This window comes from Lacerta agilis, chromosome 1 (genome assembly GCF_009819535.1).
Source record: "Lacerta agilis isolate rLacAgi1 chromosome 1, rLacAgi1.pri, whole genome shotgun sequence".
Lineage (NCBI taxonomy): Eukaryota > Metazoa > Chordata > Lepidosauria > Squamata > Lacertidae > Lacerta > Lacerta agilis.
Window position 1 is genome coordinate 90,178,679 of NC_046312.1, and position 15,470 is coordinate 90,194,148.

At 39.4% G+C, this 15,470-nt stretch overlaps 1 protein-coding gene across 2 annotated transcripts; it reads right to left on the minus strand.

Moving 5' to 3' along the window:
* Positions 1-678: 678 nt before the first annotated feature.
* On the minus strand, positions 679-15,018 carry CCDC14 (coiled-coil domain containing 14). 2 transcript variants are annotated; one of them, XM_033162888.1, is made up of 13 exons: positions 14,877-15,018; positions 13,775-13,830; positions 13,342-13,417; positions 11,800-11,872; positions 11,570-11,710; positions 10,779-11,021; positions 10,583-10,680; positions 8,451-9,024; positions 7,263-7,404; positions 6,307-6,386; positions 4,784-4,999; positions 4,571-4,700; positions 679-1,767 (listed from the first exon to the last, which is right to left on the minus strand). In XM_033162888.1, exons 1-13 carry the CDS (start codon positions 14,904-14,906, stop codon positions 792-794), a joined length of 2,835 nt encoding a protein of 944 aa, XP_033018779.1. In that variant the 5' UTR covers positions 14,907-15,018; the 3' UTR covers positions 679-791. The 2 variants fall into 2 exon arrangements, with proteins under 2 accessions (XP_033018779.1, XP_033018768.1); XM_033162877.1 differs by having other exon boundaries at positions 4,571-4,703.
* Between the last annotated feature and the right edge of the window lie 452 nt (positions 15,019-15,470).

Here is a 15,470-nt window from a genome sequence, read left to right on the forward strand (position 1 = left end):
GTAGTTTCAATTGCTTTTCAGATGTCCTTTGAATGTGTCAAGAACCTCCATGTTCATTACAAGACCTGAGCAAATATTCCCCCCCCCCACCACCAAGGGAGGCTGCTTTCTATATTCTGAGGGATCCTGCTCATTTTTTGCCCGAAGGTTGCTGCTTACACAGAGAATGCTCAGGCCTTTGTGGTGAATATATGGAGGTCAAGTATACAAACAAAGCTGCTCACTCATTCCTCCCTCTCCATATTAAGATGCGTGAAAAGGGTGTCTGTTGATGGTGGGAACCAAGAAAGGAAAGGAAAGGCTGGTGGGAACAAGGAAAAACGAAGGCAATTGCCTCCAATGTTGAATTGTGTGTGGAAATCCAAAGGTCATCTAGTCCAACCCCCTGCAATGCGGGAACCACAGCTTAAAGAATCCCTGATGGATGGCCATCCAATTTGTTTAAAAACCTACAAGGAAGGAGAGTCCTCCACTTTTTGAGGTACAAAATCAAGCTTCAGGTGGTATTTAGATGAAAAATTATTGGTAAATAAAGCCCACAGAAAAACAGTAGGTTCAATCAATTTATTAATAAATAATAATTTATTAGAAAACTTACATTTATTTACATTCTAAAATTAAAATTTACAGGAATATTTCAGATTTAATCTTCATTCATGTAATGAATTTTTTTTGCCAGTAAAAAAAAAAAGTGTTACAGCAACAATTCAAAAGTTATACAAGTACAAGCATGCTATAAAATAACCAGATTTCAAGGAAAGCATTTCTCCAGCTTCTTCTGAAATAGCGCATTAAGGACTTGCTGTTTTTTTTAAACTATTCTGCAAAGTCTTTTGCAGTCTAGCTATGTTTGCATCCAAGGCTGCTAGACCATTTTTGAAGTCTTCTTCATCTCTAGAAGTGAATGTTGAAAAGGAAGATATAGTCCATTCAGATTTTCCAGACATCCAGTCAAAAGTTGAGAAACTGGAGTCAGGAACAGAAATACTCGGGGCTTTTTTCTGTGTGTTCCCTTTCTGATGTGGAATAGAAGCATAAAAGAATTTATCAGGCTGAAGTCCATCTGGATCGTCCGAAATCATTTTAGCAGCTTCATTTGTTATTTCTTTTGGCTGCATTTGGCGTCTCCCTCCCTCCAGCTTTGCTGTCTTCCCCTTACTTTCAGACTTATTTTCCGCAGTCTTTTTTGGACTAAGGCTACCATACAATTTATCAACGGCCTTTGCATTGTTGCCCAGCATCCCAAACCTAATTGGCTGCTTGGAATTGGCCAACCCAAAGTTACAGTCCCGTTTTGGGGGAACTTGACACTGTGTATCTGTCCTTCTTTCAGCTGCTGCAGCTGGTTTCTGAGATGGACTGCTACTCAATGGAATGTAAATAGTCTCATCCGGCCCATGCCCTTCTACCAAAGTACTTGAATTGCTGGCTGCTTCAACTTCAGGCTTTAGAAAGGCAAAGCTTTTTGGAGCCACTATTTCCCCTGCAACAGGGCTGTTTTGAGGAGGGTCTTCAGTTGCCCTCATGTCATATCCTTGATCTGGTATCGTCATCTCACTTTTTGGTAAGACAGGCTCTGCCAGAATAGGACTGGTTTCTAACTTTTTAAGGTAGCTCATTACAGAATCACTTAGAGGGTATGTGTCAGCCTGCAGCTGTTTTTCATGAATTTCCAAGAGTGCTTTTGACAGACTTCTTTCCTGTTTTGGTTTCGCAGTGTCCACAGTGAGGTCCGAGAGAAGTTTGGACATACTGCCCTGCAGAGCCCTGTTGAAAACAATTCAGTAGTTTAATTTTAATGAGGACAAGGAATATGACAAAATCCAAGATCCTGTCTTTGTCTCAAGCAATTAGGCTCTGGTTGTAGTTTTATACCCACTTACCTGTGAGTGAGTCTCATTAGACTCAATAGACATGATATACTGTACCTCTTTCAGCATACAGCCCACCTTGAGACAATACAGCGGTTAGTAATACTGTTTAGTCATACCTATACTGAGCTTCAGGAGAACAAAGTAAAACTTAAAATTTATGACTGCAGGTTGGGCTTTTTGGGTGGTCTGTCTTAAGTTTATTTTCCAAATGACCATTGTATTGAAGTAGAACATTATATATTAGTTTTGTAAAGAGGCAAACACATTTAAACTGTTTCTTTGAAAATAAAAAAAAGAAAACTGAACATTTTGTCTGTGTGTGTTTAAGTAAATGTCATAACCGTGTGGGAGGGAGGATGCCAAGTAAGAGAGGCTATAAGTGAAGGGGGGTCTCTAGAAATGGGGCGTTAAATGGGTCTATGTAAATACAACCATACACCCAGTCGTCAGCACCTTCCAACAAGTTGCATGGGCCAAAACCAAGTTGGCCACAGTTACAAACACTGCGAGGAGGAAAAGAACTGCCCTTTCCCCCAAAACTAGTGATCAATGGTTGGCTTGTCTCCCTAACATGCCATAGTATATGTATTACTGTTGTTGCTATTTATTTATTTATTTATTTATTCATTCAATTGTGTTGTGTTCTAATGCTGTGCAATGCCCTGATATTTCATGTTATATTGATATAGAAATACTTTTATAAATAAAAGGCAAACAGCTACCATTCAGCCTTAAAGGAAGAACTAATGCTGTAATTGGAAGTCTTTACTAAGAGACACGCCTCCCATAATCCATTGCAATGGGTGTCTGGGGAAGAGCGGGAGACCCCTCCCTTTGCCCATTGTTATGAATTGAATGCTTGCAACTTGAAAATATAAACTGATCAAATGCTGCATTCACTCTCTCCCGGAACACTCAAGGAAGATTCCAAAAACATTAAAAACTGAACTCAATGAAACTGTTGTGGCTGCACTCATGGTTCTTTAAAAAAAATAAAACGGTCTGAGGATTAGCTGTTTGTGGGGTGGAGGAGTCCTGGCATGTGTTCTGCTCCCCACTGTCCTGAATAGCTGAAAGGGTAAAAATTTAAGCTTTTTGAATAGTCTCAATTGTTCAGTTCCAACCTTTTAAACAGGAGACAAAAGTATGCACACAGGTTGCACGAACAACCCTCCATCTAGTTTGAGCTACAGTCTGAAAAATCTACCTGTAATGTGTGGTAATGATACCCAACTGGATTAGGTGAAGCAACAAGAGAAAACAAGAGCTAAAAACCAGAATGTGACAACTTTTATTCACAGTGGCAATTTTAAAGGGTCATTTTTCCCTTTCTAGCAAGACAGGTTTCAACTTAGTCCATGAATCTCTGACACCATCTGGTGGCTAAGTACTACACTCACAGTGCAAGACGTAACAAAATAAAAAATAAAAAAATTCCTTCAGGTATCTGAAGAAGTGTGCATGCACACGAAAGCTCATACCAAGAACAAACTTAGTTGGTCTCTAAGGTGCTATTGGAAGGATTTTGTTGTTGTTGTTGTTGATATAACACTAAATATATATGACAGAACTATTAGTTAAACTTCAACAAAGGTCTTGTGCAAGACTACCTGCTCCAGAAGCAGTTGTTGTTCTTATTAAAATTTGTATACTGCCCTATACCCACAGGTCTCAGGGCAGTTCACAGGATAAATTATGCCCTCTTCAAACAATATTCTATTAAATAACAAGTAGCTCAAGTGAAATAAGGAGAGACGGAACAGCTGGAGGTAAGTAAATAGACTAGGCTAAGCAGATTTGTTTCTCTTTGTCTGTTTCTACACAATTTCTTTTCATACTTAATGTGCCACCTCAAAAGAAGTCTTAAGTAAATTGGATTCTTGACAGAAAGAGAGATTATTCAAACCCATTAACTGTAGAAAAACAAAGGATAAGTTATCTTTATTTTCTGAACTTCTGTACATCCTTTGAACTCTCCCTCTGGGTGGCATTCTATAGTGAATGAATCAAGTCCCAAGAAGACTAAGCATGACCACCTCAATGTCAGCCATAAGCCAATCAAGTTTCAGGAACTAGTGTAGCACACTCAAGTTCAGCTGTCAGGATTACTTGCATTATACAGTTTTCAAAGAGCAACTAATTTTGAAACAAAGCCACAAGAGCAATACATTCTTCCCTAATAAAGTGACAGAAATGGGTTTCTATTATTTTGCCAATTTATATAGTTAATGAATATTAGTTGTAATATTAGTTTCCAGTGAAACTAGTGCTTGACCCAAACATTTAAAATAAAAAGCTGAATATTGTTCCTTTGCCATGCTAAACATATGGCATGTTCCCCCTCCCAAATCTGAAGTTTGAAAATCCTACCTGAAATTATTCTGCAAAATCTTTGGAGAATGTTCAGTTTGGCTATTATTTTCAGAGATATTGGTGCTTTTAAATTGAAAAGAATCCACCATTTTCCAATATGGTGACTTCTCCCTGTCTTCCGTAAGCTTATCATAGCTTTCAGATCAACATACATGCAATTTTCAGCTTTTCATTCTAAATGTGTTGGGCCTAAAAGTTTGTTAACTGCACAGGACTAAAGTTAAAAGAAGGAAGTTAAAGGGCAACATTACTGAACATTAGTTATTTGCACCATTTGATTAAAAGATTGGATACATATTTAACAAACAAATTAAGATAGTTACCGAGTCAATTCATGCAATCTATTCACTTCTGCATCTTTCTGACGCAATGTTATGCCTAAGATCTGGTTTTCTTTCTCAGCAACTTCCAACTTGTACTGCAAGCTCTTCGTACTGTTTAATATATCGTCTGCTTCTGAAACACATTGAAGAAGTGTAACTTTTCATTTTTACATTAAACAAATATGAACCCAGAAAGTGCCTCAATGTACACACCAATTTTGAGCTTTGTTGAGAAAATATCATACTGCTGTTGCTTTTCATGAAGCTCTTGGTCTCTCTCGTGAATTATTCTGGTCAGCCTTCTATTTTCCTCTTTTTGGCTTTCTAACATTTTTATGATCTCTTCATTTTTATTCCGCAGTAACTCATTGCTTTTCATATATTCATTCAACTGACTCTGCAATGTGATATTCAAAGACTGGAGCGAGACTACGGGAAGAAGCATATAGTTGTTTTAAAAGACAAGTTCAACTCCAACAAATATTTATAACTACTAAAATAACTGTAAATAGGTGGCATGCCCTTGTAATCTCTAGGATTTTTAACTACAATACATTTTGCCTGAGGCTTTCTTTGGAGACTGTATAGAAATTTTAATCAGTAGAGAATGTTGCAACACGTCCTTACGTGAATATGTATGAACTGTTCTGCTGTAGCTGTACTGAGTTTTTCTATTTCCTTCTAGGCCAAAGTGAAGAAGCCTTACTTACTGGGTTAGAGCTGACTTAGGAAGTAGCAGCAGCAATCATGAAGATACAGCCAACTCGCTGCATGCACTAACTGGTTCACCTACTTTTCTCCACACAATAATGTAAATGAGTGCAGGTAGAAATTCATTAGTGTGACCCAACTATACAGACTTTAACATTCGAACTGTAAGAGAAACTATACATGTAACTACTTCTACAATCAAGTCAATAAGCCATTCCTGAATAAAGTTGTACGATACAATGGCATTGTTTCATGTGAAACAGTATTAGAGGGAATAAGACAATGGTCATGTTTTGATTAGCATCTCACATCTTAATAAGCCAAAATATGAACCAGTCTTCTGCTCACACATGCAGCTAATTTGCAAGAGCACGTGAACATGCTAGGAAATCTTCAGCTATCTAGTTTCTGCTTTCATATGTACTGCAAATCTATTATTAACATATTTAGAAAATGTATTTAACATTGGATACAACATATTATAAAAAAATCATCGGCATAAAACTAACCATGGAATAACAGAGTGTCATAGGTCCGAATAGTGGCTAGGAGAAGCAGCAGCACAACAACAACTGAAAATTAGAGCCAGAAATCTGCTGCAGTTTAGTAGACATGAATGAAAAAACAAAGCTAATAGTTTATTGTGAATGAATAAACTTTGTGATTTGTGACTGGCACAATCACACACACTTTGCTCTTACTAGTGGGCAGGAGAAAGAAACCATGATCCTTCATTAGTTATTGGAGCAAAACAAACCTTTATTTCCAGTTTGGTCACACTTAAGCCAGGGAAAGCAGGTATAATTTGTGCATTTGTGGTAAACCATTAACTATGGCTTACTATTACATGAAGGCCTTTATATAAAGTAAATATAGTACACTATTCAAGTACTTCATTAGACAAAAACAGCATTGCTTCCAGAACTGTTAGAAGTGTGAGTAACCAGCAGAGACTATGAATACGCTTCAAATTCTGTTTTAAGTGCTTTTAAAATACATTCAAATCTTTACACTTTGTTACTTACATTCATAGTTGCTATCCAGATTGCATTCTTTTTCTGCTCTCTCTTGGTTCTTCAGCTGTTGATTCAATATTCTTAGTCGTCTTCATTTGAATTGGGGGGGGGGAAGTTTGCATTTAACAACTATTTTCTATGGCAAAGGTTTTGATAAAAAGTGAGGGGACAAAACTATCTTCCTCAGCTTTTAAGTTAACTTTATCCATTCTGACAACCCTTCATTCTCTGCTAGATCCTCTTCTGCTTGGGACAAATGCACCACAGCTTTTAAAACAATGCCAATACACAAAAAGCACAACCCAAGAATGTTCCCACAGCAGTTTGTGTATTATACAGTTGAAACCCAACTGCAACTGAGATGAGCTTCCAGTCAGCTGAGGTTACCAGTGCTGATCTGATAAAGTCAGCAGAGAGGTTTGCTGTTGCTGAACCACAGTCCTATCAACCTGTATACACAAAATGGTCACAGTTGTTATCACTAGCATTACCAACTGTTAATAATCACAATAATGAAACTATTCCATTATGTGGATAACCATTATGTGGCAGTGAACTGCCTTTTGCAGTTCCCCCGGCAGACCCCTCTTCTTCCACAATGAACTCTACAAGAAAGTGAAAATTGGGTGGAGGACAAGGATTATGCCAACTTTTATATCAAGATAGTCTGCTGATGTTTCAACTCCCAAATGCATCTTACTCATTTTAGTTGAACATCGATAAACAAGTTTTAGATTGCTTTGCAAAAATGTTGACATGTTAATTCATTATATTTCTGTTTTATAGATAACAGACTTAATTTATATGTATATATAATTTGTGCATCTACTCCTTTAAAAAAGGACAGGATTGTAATCCTGCTGTAAAATGCTTTTGTTTTAAGTGCACGTTCACCTTTCATTAACTGTTCTAAACTGAGATCTGGTAAATTACCATTGCTGATCTTCCATACATGTATTACTGACCTGCGCAACTGGGCATTTTCACTTCTGAGAGGTTGAACAGCAAGTGCTATTTCAGCTTGTACATTTGCATTTCCAACAACTGCAGGCAAGAGTGATGCTGTGTCTTCCACTTCACCTAGCAGCCTCAAAATTTCTGAATCATCTATAATGGGGAAAGGAAGAATCTGTTGAGTAATCAAATGTACTCCTCAAAACATGTTGTGGAAGAATAAAAACTCACAATCCTACAAAGATACCAAGCATCAGCTATATGCTACAACAGATTTAAGACAGAGCTCCGTCTTCAATAGGCCCCTTTCCAAATGAAGGGAACAAATTTCATTAATGTTTTTGCAGTACATGTTGCTAAAAGAAAAACCAGCACTTTACCCTGAGAACAGTAAGAACCCTTGTGTATGTATATTAACCTTATAGTTCCAGGTGTAACGTTGGCAACATGACCCTAAACACATCTGCTTACAGCTAATTATTCCAGAAGCTTCATTTACTTCCATATAAGCTTGCTTGCCTACTTACCTGCTGCCCAGGATGAACAGTACTTGCCTCCCCACAAAGGGGAAATAATAAGAATTCCATCATGGGTGGTTCCCCATCTGATAAGACTTACATTAATATGGAAATCCACAAGAATTTTTTTTTATAACCCATTCATATTAGGTAGGGCAAGGCAGATAGTTCTGTTTGCTTATCACCTGCTTTCTATACTCATAGGATTTATTTTTTTAAAAAAAGGTGTCTCACATTCAGCTGCACTACATATCAAACTCCATTGGAAGCTTTCATGCTGTACTGATCTGGAACATGATTCCTTAATCAAGAAAGTATCCAATTTTTAAAAATACGAATAGCAATGAGTTGTAAATCACTGGTTTTCAATACATGAAGCAGATATGATTAGGAAAATGAAGGGTTTTTTTTTACATTTGACTTCAGATTTTTTACATAACAAAAAGCACCACTCAGCCACATTGAGAATGTGAACACTCTCCCTTGTGCAGAAAGGAGTCTCTGTGCATTATTGCCTACTACTAACAGATAAAAGGAACAAAATACTAAAACATGAAACGTTAGTAGAAAGACTGAGACAAAATTAGTAGAAACAAATGTGGTTTTGTCATGTTGGTATTCAATTAAGTAAACCTTACAGAAGTATAAATCAATTATAGTGTAAGCAGAAATCTCTATTACCCTGATCTGTGAGCAAGGCCTTAAGCTCTCCCAAAAGATACTTCATGGTTTTCACTTTCTGAGCTGTTTTTTGAAGGCTTGTCTTTTGAGGTTTTAAAATGTTCTTGTCAAAGCTCGTCTGACAGCTTGTATCTCTCACTGGTGCCATATCAACTCCATCCAAGTGTTCCTCTTCACTCAGAGTACCCTCACTATATTCTTCAGCAATTTCTTCTCTAGAAATCAAGGGCTTGGACTGAATTGGGTCAACATCTTGGTACTTTCCATCAACCTTCCCATTCTCCTTTTCATGTGCTTGCAACAGAGCCAGGTGTGCTTGAATACACCTTATTAGGTCTGCCTCTTTAATCTGCTGTTCGTGGTTTCCTTGGTCTGGCACAGTTTCTCTGGTACTAGGTGGAGCAAGTACTGTGGGTGGCATAGGATTGTTTGGAGCAGATTGAACCATGTGGGGCAGAGCAGAACATGAAGCAACAGTCTGCACTTGGGCACCAGAAGTGGAGCCATTGGGGCCTTCTGGCAAGGGAAGTCCTATTTGTGATGCACACTGACTGCAGCTCTCAATGACAGCACCCTATAAAAAGAGCATACAAATAATTTATTCTACACTGAAATGTTAATACCGCACACTTACTTATGAGTAGGTTGCAATAAAAAAATAGTGTTTAGATGTACTACTATAAAGGTAAATATTACGTTTGCATATCTTAACTATGACTCCATACAAGATCTCCTTTCCCCACTTCTTAAACATACTTTCAAAGGCACAGCAGATGATATACCCTGTCTTAAAGGCTTATTTAAGAATAAGTTAGTATGCCATTTGATTGTTATCCAACACACAAAGAGAGATTGCCTATATTGTATTAGTAATTAGTTGAACTTGATGGGGTAATCTATGGCAGGTGTTTCAAAATATATGCAAAACTAAAGGTTGCTTCAGTACTGGAGTTCTTTGAAACAGCTTCACTTTGAAGCAGGTGAAGTTGGATTTGTTTTAACAATTTTTTCTTTCTTTTCCCCTTCTGGCTCGCAGAATTAATTTGTTGCAATTGTGCTGTATTGTGCTCGCCCAATGTAGTGAGGAAGGATTTAGAAGAATGGGTGACAAGCAAATTCTACTTATACAGCTGACACCTTCCAGCATTTAGACATATTGGAAAACATGAAACTGATTCAGGACTAAGCATAAAGGCGTTCATAACAGTTTATTATTATTCATTTGTAACAGTATTTATATAATGCCTACTACGGTCAGCCTCAAGACGGTGTAGAAGGTGATAAAATATAGCAATAAATCACAGTAAAATATAAAAAAATGCAGCTGATAATCCAAAGGGCACCATTAATTCTCAACATTAAACGCCAGAAAAGGCTTAAGTAAACAGGTATGTTTTTAAGCACGGGGACGCGGGTGGCGCTGTGGGTTAAACAACCGAGCCTAGGGCTTGCTGATCAGAAGGTTAGCGGTTCGAATCCCCATGATGGGGTGAGCTCCCGTTGCTTGGTCCCAGCTCCTGCCCACCTAGCAGTTCGAAAGCACGTCAAAGTGCATGTAGATAAATAGGTACCGCTCCGACGGGAAGGTAAACAGCGTTTCCGTGTGCTGCTCTGGTTTGCCAGAAGCAGCTTTGTCATGCTGGCCACATGACGTGGAAGCTGTACGCTGGCTCCCTCGGCCAGTAATGCGAGATGAGTGCCGCAACCCCAGAGTCGGACATGACTGGACCTAATGGTCAGGGGTTCCTTTACCTTTATGTTTTTAAGAAGTGTCATGTGATGGGAAAAACAGTTTTCCTGAATCTGATCTGCTGGACTTTGTCACAAGCTGCTGACCTTAAAATAACAGTCTTACACTCCTGTTGTCACCTCCATCCTCATATGTCGTCAAATACCCAAGGGGAAATTGAAATTATTTCATGGTTCCTCCACTTTGACAACCACAAATAAATAAAATGAAAATAATGACTAGTAATCTACATCTACACCAACACTTGTTAAATTGCATTAGACTTTAGAAGCCTCCATTTTAACATGTATTAAGGGAACTTTTAAGGAAGGCAAAACAGTAGAAATCTATCAATAGTATGCACAGAACAAAATGTGGCAATTCAAAATTAAAGAGTACTTACAGGCTGAACAACCAAAGGATTAGCTGCATATTGTGGGGACAGAGCTGGTGTAGAGGTAGGCAAACGGGAGTTGAATGCTGTTACAGGCTGATATGTTGCTGTTGATTGAGGTATAAAGAACAAAATTGTCAATGCTAAGATTAAATATAACCACCCCACAACGTCTGTCAGATCAAATCATGCCATTCCCACTCACTGTGTTCAGGAATGATGGAACATGGAACTTCAGGAATGCCGCTGGATTTTTGCAGCGGTTGGGTGTTTAGCAGAGACATCTGGGTTTGCACATGCTCACACAGTTTCTGATGCATCACAGGAGAGTGCTGAGTGCAAGGTATATGAATTGGTTGAAGAGGAGCAGGTTGCCCTGTGCTTACAGGGGTTGTGTCTTTTTCAACAACTGCAGCATTCACTGACACTGGCTTATTTGGCACAGGCACTACGAAAAGGAAAAAGGATAACCTTTAACTCAAAAGACCTTTAAGTTGTATTCTAAAACAACAAACCTTTTGGGTTTTGGAATTCTGCTCTTGAAGCATTGCCATGTGCTTGTAAGTCTTTATTATGTTTTAGGTTATATTATAAAATATAAAAGTAAAAAGATGTAAGTTATATTCTTGAGCAGTCCTCAAAGTCTAAACTATTTTCTAATAATTCAAGAATATTCTTTGTACAGTCACATGAGCTCATGGTGTCCTGTACTTGACCAAAGACTATACAGTGAAACATGTAATTTAGTCCTATTGATGAATACAACAAAAAACTTAGACCTCCATGAAGCAAATTTGATCTACTAGTGCAGGTGAAATCTACTGAACATTTATGGTACAGTAAGGCTATTTTTAAAAAATCAGATATTTTAAAGAGTAATGTATAAATTGTGTTTTATCATTTTCTTACAGATATTCTGTAACTAAACACTGAATGGATATGATATAATAAAATAAATAATTAACTTAAAAATAAAGTTGAAGAAAAACATCTTACCCATTCCTTTACGCACATTTGCAGAAATAATTTTTTTCTTTTGAACCCTCTTCTTTGAACCATTGACTTTACTGAGTAAAGGTCTTGAAGCTGTTTTGACAAAAGCTGCTTTTCCTGCCTTTTGACAGATGTTCTTCATCCCTAGCATCATTTGAAATAATATCATTTAGCAACAAAGTAAATTACTCGCAGAATGAAAACTGAATTCAAGTAATTAAAAAGAATACTACCTTCAGATTCATTTTGCAAAATGTCCTTTAGTAAAGATGCACAGCGATCCAGGCCATGATGAATGGTTGCAACCTGTAGAAAGGATATGAAAGAGAATGCAAACAGTTTTCATTCACAGAAAATGGCTCATTATTAAACCTTCTTTATTCTGTGAGCTAGTAAATGTTCCAAAGTATATGTTGGAAACTGCAACCAGTACTGAATGCTGTTGCTAGGATGCCCATGAGTGCTAGGCATCGTATGATTTGCCCTGGCTGCTGGTTTGTTTCCAGGCTCAATTCAAGATATTCATTACAACCCTTGCTGGCTTGGGACCTGCATATCTTAACAGCAGGGGTGGGCAACCTTGGGCCTGCAGGCTAATCCTGACCTATGAGGCCCTTTCCCTCCAACCATATCTACCTGTCTGTCAGCTGACATAACTGGGTTAAATCCTGCAGTGGCTGCATGTGATTGTTCCCAGCAAAGCACAGGCATATGCAGCAAATGAGTTAAATACTGCTCAAGTGATCAAGCATTTCTGTTTAAGCTAGGGCTGGGCAATATTAGCTTTTCAACATTGTGATGTATCGCCAGCGAAACACTGCAGTTTGGCGATCTACCGCAATGTTGAAAAAGCAAGATGGGTTCGCCTCTGCCTGCGAGACACTGGGTGAAACTGCTCCAGCTCTCACCTCGAGAACTGAGGCTATTTCACCCAGGCTTACAGGCTGGGACAACACAGCTTGTTCGCACAGCTCAGCTGGGGCGAGGGACATTTCCCCTCCCCAGCTGAGACATCCCTGGTGCTTTTGCTGCTCACACGTGAGCGGCAGGAGTATTGGGGCTCCTTTAATTGTTAGACTGAGGCAAGGGCAGGTGCACGCTCCTTAGGTGAGCACTTTAAAGATTCAGAGGGAGGAACAGGCTGCTACAGCACCTCACCGATACAGCTTGTTTCTCCCTCTGCGTCGTATGAAAGCAGTGGGATGGTGCTTTCACTCAGCCATGTATCGCTGGTGAAACAGCCGCCGTTCCCAAGTCCCTCTGCTAGCAGCGCCCGCTGGAAGATGAAACACACACTGCTAGCACAGGGATTCAGGAGCGGTGGCGGTTTCACCAGTGATATACCGCTTAATGAAACCACCATCACGGTCTGCTCCTCATACTGGTTCTGGGCAATATATTGATATATTGCCCAAGCCTAGTTTGAGTCTACAAAACCAGACTCAAACAGGAGCTGTCTGAAAGTCCTTTGCAAACAGGAAAAGGGATTTTTATTGTACTGCACTTTGAAATCCCAACAAAGCACAACATGAGCTACATCACAATGGCATTAAGTGATTAACAGATGGGCAGCCATCCATCCAGAAAAGTTTCCTTACTCCTGCTTAAAAGATTACCATCTTCCATATAACTGTCTGACAAGGTCGTGTTCTCCAGATTAACTGAAAATGTGAAACATGGTGACAGTGACAAGGGCTAGTGGCTTTTCGTAGCAGTATTTAATATGCACAAATAAAAAGCTTCGCTCAGATTTTTGCATTATAGTCTGTCATTACCTGATCTTCAGAATCTGTGGAATACAGGGAGTAGCCAAAATCAGCATCAGGACGTGCCACTTTTCTTAAGGCATTCCTGAAACACAGAAATGCTGTGTTAACTCTCTCTCTATAGCATACATACAATAGAACACTTGGAAACATTTTGGACTTTGATATCTAGGAAAGGAGAAACGCTAAAACACAGTATCAGAAACTCTGAAACCAACTACATCAAAAAAGCACCTTAAGTTTGAAGGCATTATATGTAATATTTGATAAGGAATTTAAGACGATTCTATAATCTTCATTTCTAAAGACAAGCATTGGTCCCAACTAGCCAGTCTGCAGGACCTGGCCTTTTTGCAGCAAAAAGCACATCATTTAGAGCAGTTTTAACAATAAGCTACTGCTCAAACCTGCACAAACGTAAAAGATATGAGGATATTCTTACTGTTTCCCTCCGCTTGTTAATTTAGCTGATCCTGCCAACCTTCCTGATGACAGTACCTGTTGGTTGCACAAACAAACATTCAATATTTGGTATTAGTTTTCCAGAATAAGTGTAACAGAACACACAGCCCAGGCTTACAAAAGAAGGAGAGAGAGAGACACTACATCTTCTACAGGAAACCCAGCATGCAAGTGATGTTTTAATTTTAAAATGCTTAAAAGAGCATAGAACTGATAACAGAAAAACTTCATTCTACTTCTGACCTATACTTTGTATGTAAACCAATTAAGTGTCTTTTTAAAGAATAAATAACAATTAGGGGCACATAGGCCTTTGTGAATTGATTTCAATCAATCAGCTAAACCATATTTGCAAATATCAAGAACAGAATACTTCACATTTTGAAATTCACATTCCCTGCATCACTATTAACTGGCCGTTTCAACAAGGAAAACACTGGTTTCCAACTAAGAGCCTTTATAACCTCAACAATTTGGTAATGTGTTCTATAACTATTAATAATAAATAAAACCACTGCAGACCAGGAGAGGTTATGCTTAAGTAGTTAAACTCATACTATTTTTGTACAACCAGTGGTATTTCAGAAACAATCACAGTTCGCACCATCACATTTTGCATGTGTGCTCCAGGAGCAAGAGCGATAATTTGTTGTTGTTTAGTCGTTTAGAAGTGTCCTACTCTTCGTGACCCCATGGACAAGAGCACACCAGGGATCATCTTAAAGATTCTCTGCTTTTACAAATTCTAGAAGGGTGGGCTTGTTACCTACTTTGTTGGTAAAAGCAACAGAGTCGGTAACAAGCCCACCCTTCTAGAATACTCTGTTGATAAAAGCAACAGAGTCCCGCGGCACCTTAAGAACTAAATAAAATGCATCAATAACAGAGGCGTTTGCGGATCCCACTCCACTTCCATCATCAGGTGCATGAACTGCAATCTTGAGTCGGTAAGCATACAGGCATCATGCATGGTTGTGGGGAATGCAGAGCCCTGAGGTTACGAGGGGGAACTCAGGGCAAAGAGACCGAACTTAATGGCAAGGGAGGGAGCGCTTGCTCTCCGTTCTCCCACCCGCATTTACCTTGTGCCTTACGGAGCCCGGCCTCGCCATCTCCTTCCAGCCAAGAGGCTGCCTCTTCCTCCAAACTGACTGACGGGCCCAACGGTTACTCACGGGGCAGAGCCTGTCTCAAGCCCCGCCCCCTATTTGCTCTCATTGAGGCGGCGGCGGCGGCAGACCGAGCGGGAAAGGAATAGGTAGGAGGGAAATAAATAAGAGCCCGGCGGTCTTCTATTGGTTACAGCAGTTCCTAAGTCGGACCAATAGAGGCAGCGGAGCGTGAGAGAGGCGTGGCTTAGCCAGTTTGTCCCTTAGTAATCAACCCTCGGAAGGTGGGACCGGTGTTTACTAGGCGCCCTGCACGCGTTCTTCTGGGAGTAAGAGTTATTGAACTAGGTGGGAAATCCCCACTGAAACAGGCCAGATTTTGTTGTTGCTGGGAGAAGGGAAGGGGCCCTTGCTTTTGGCTCCGGAAGCTCATCCTGCGGTCAGTGTGTTAGCCTAAGACAGAGGTTCTCAACCTTTTTGAGTCCACGGCTCCCTTGACCAACTACATTCTTTTTGGGGCACTCCTGTGGGGTTCAGGAGCCCAGTTATGGGTCACCCTTTGCCTGC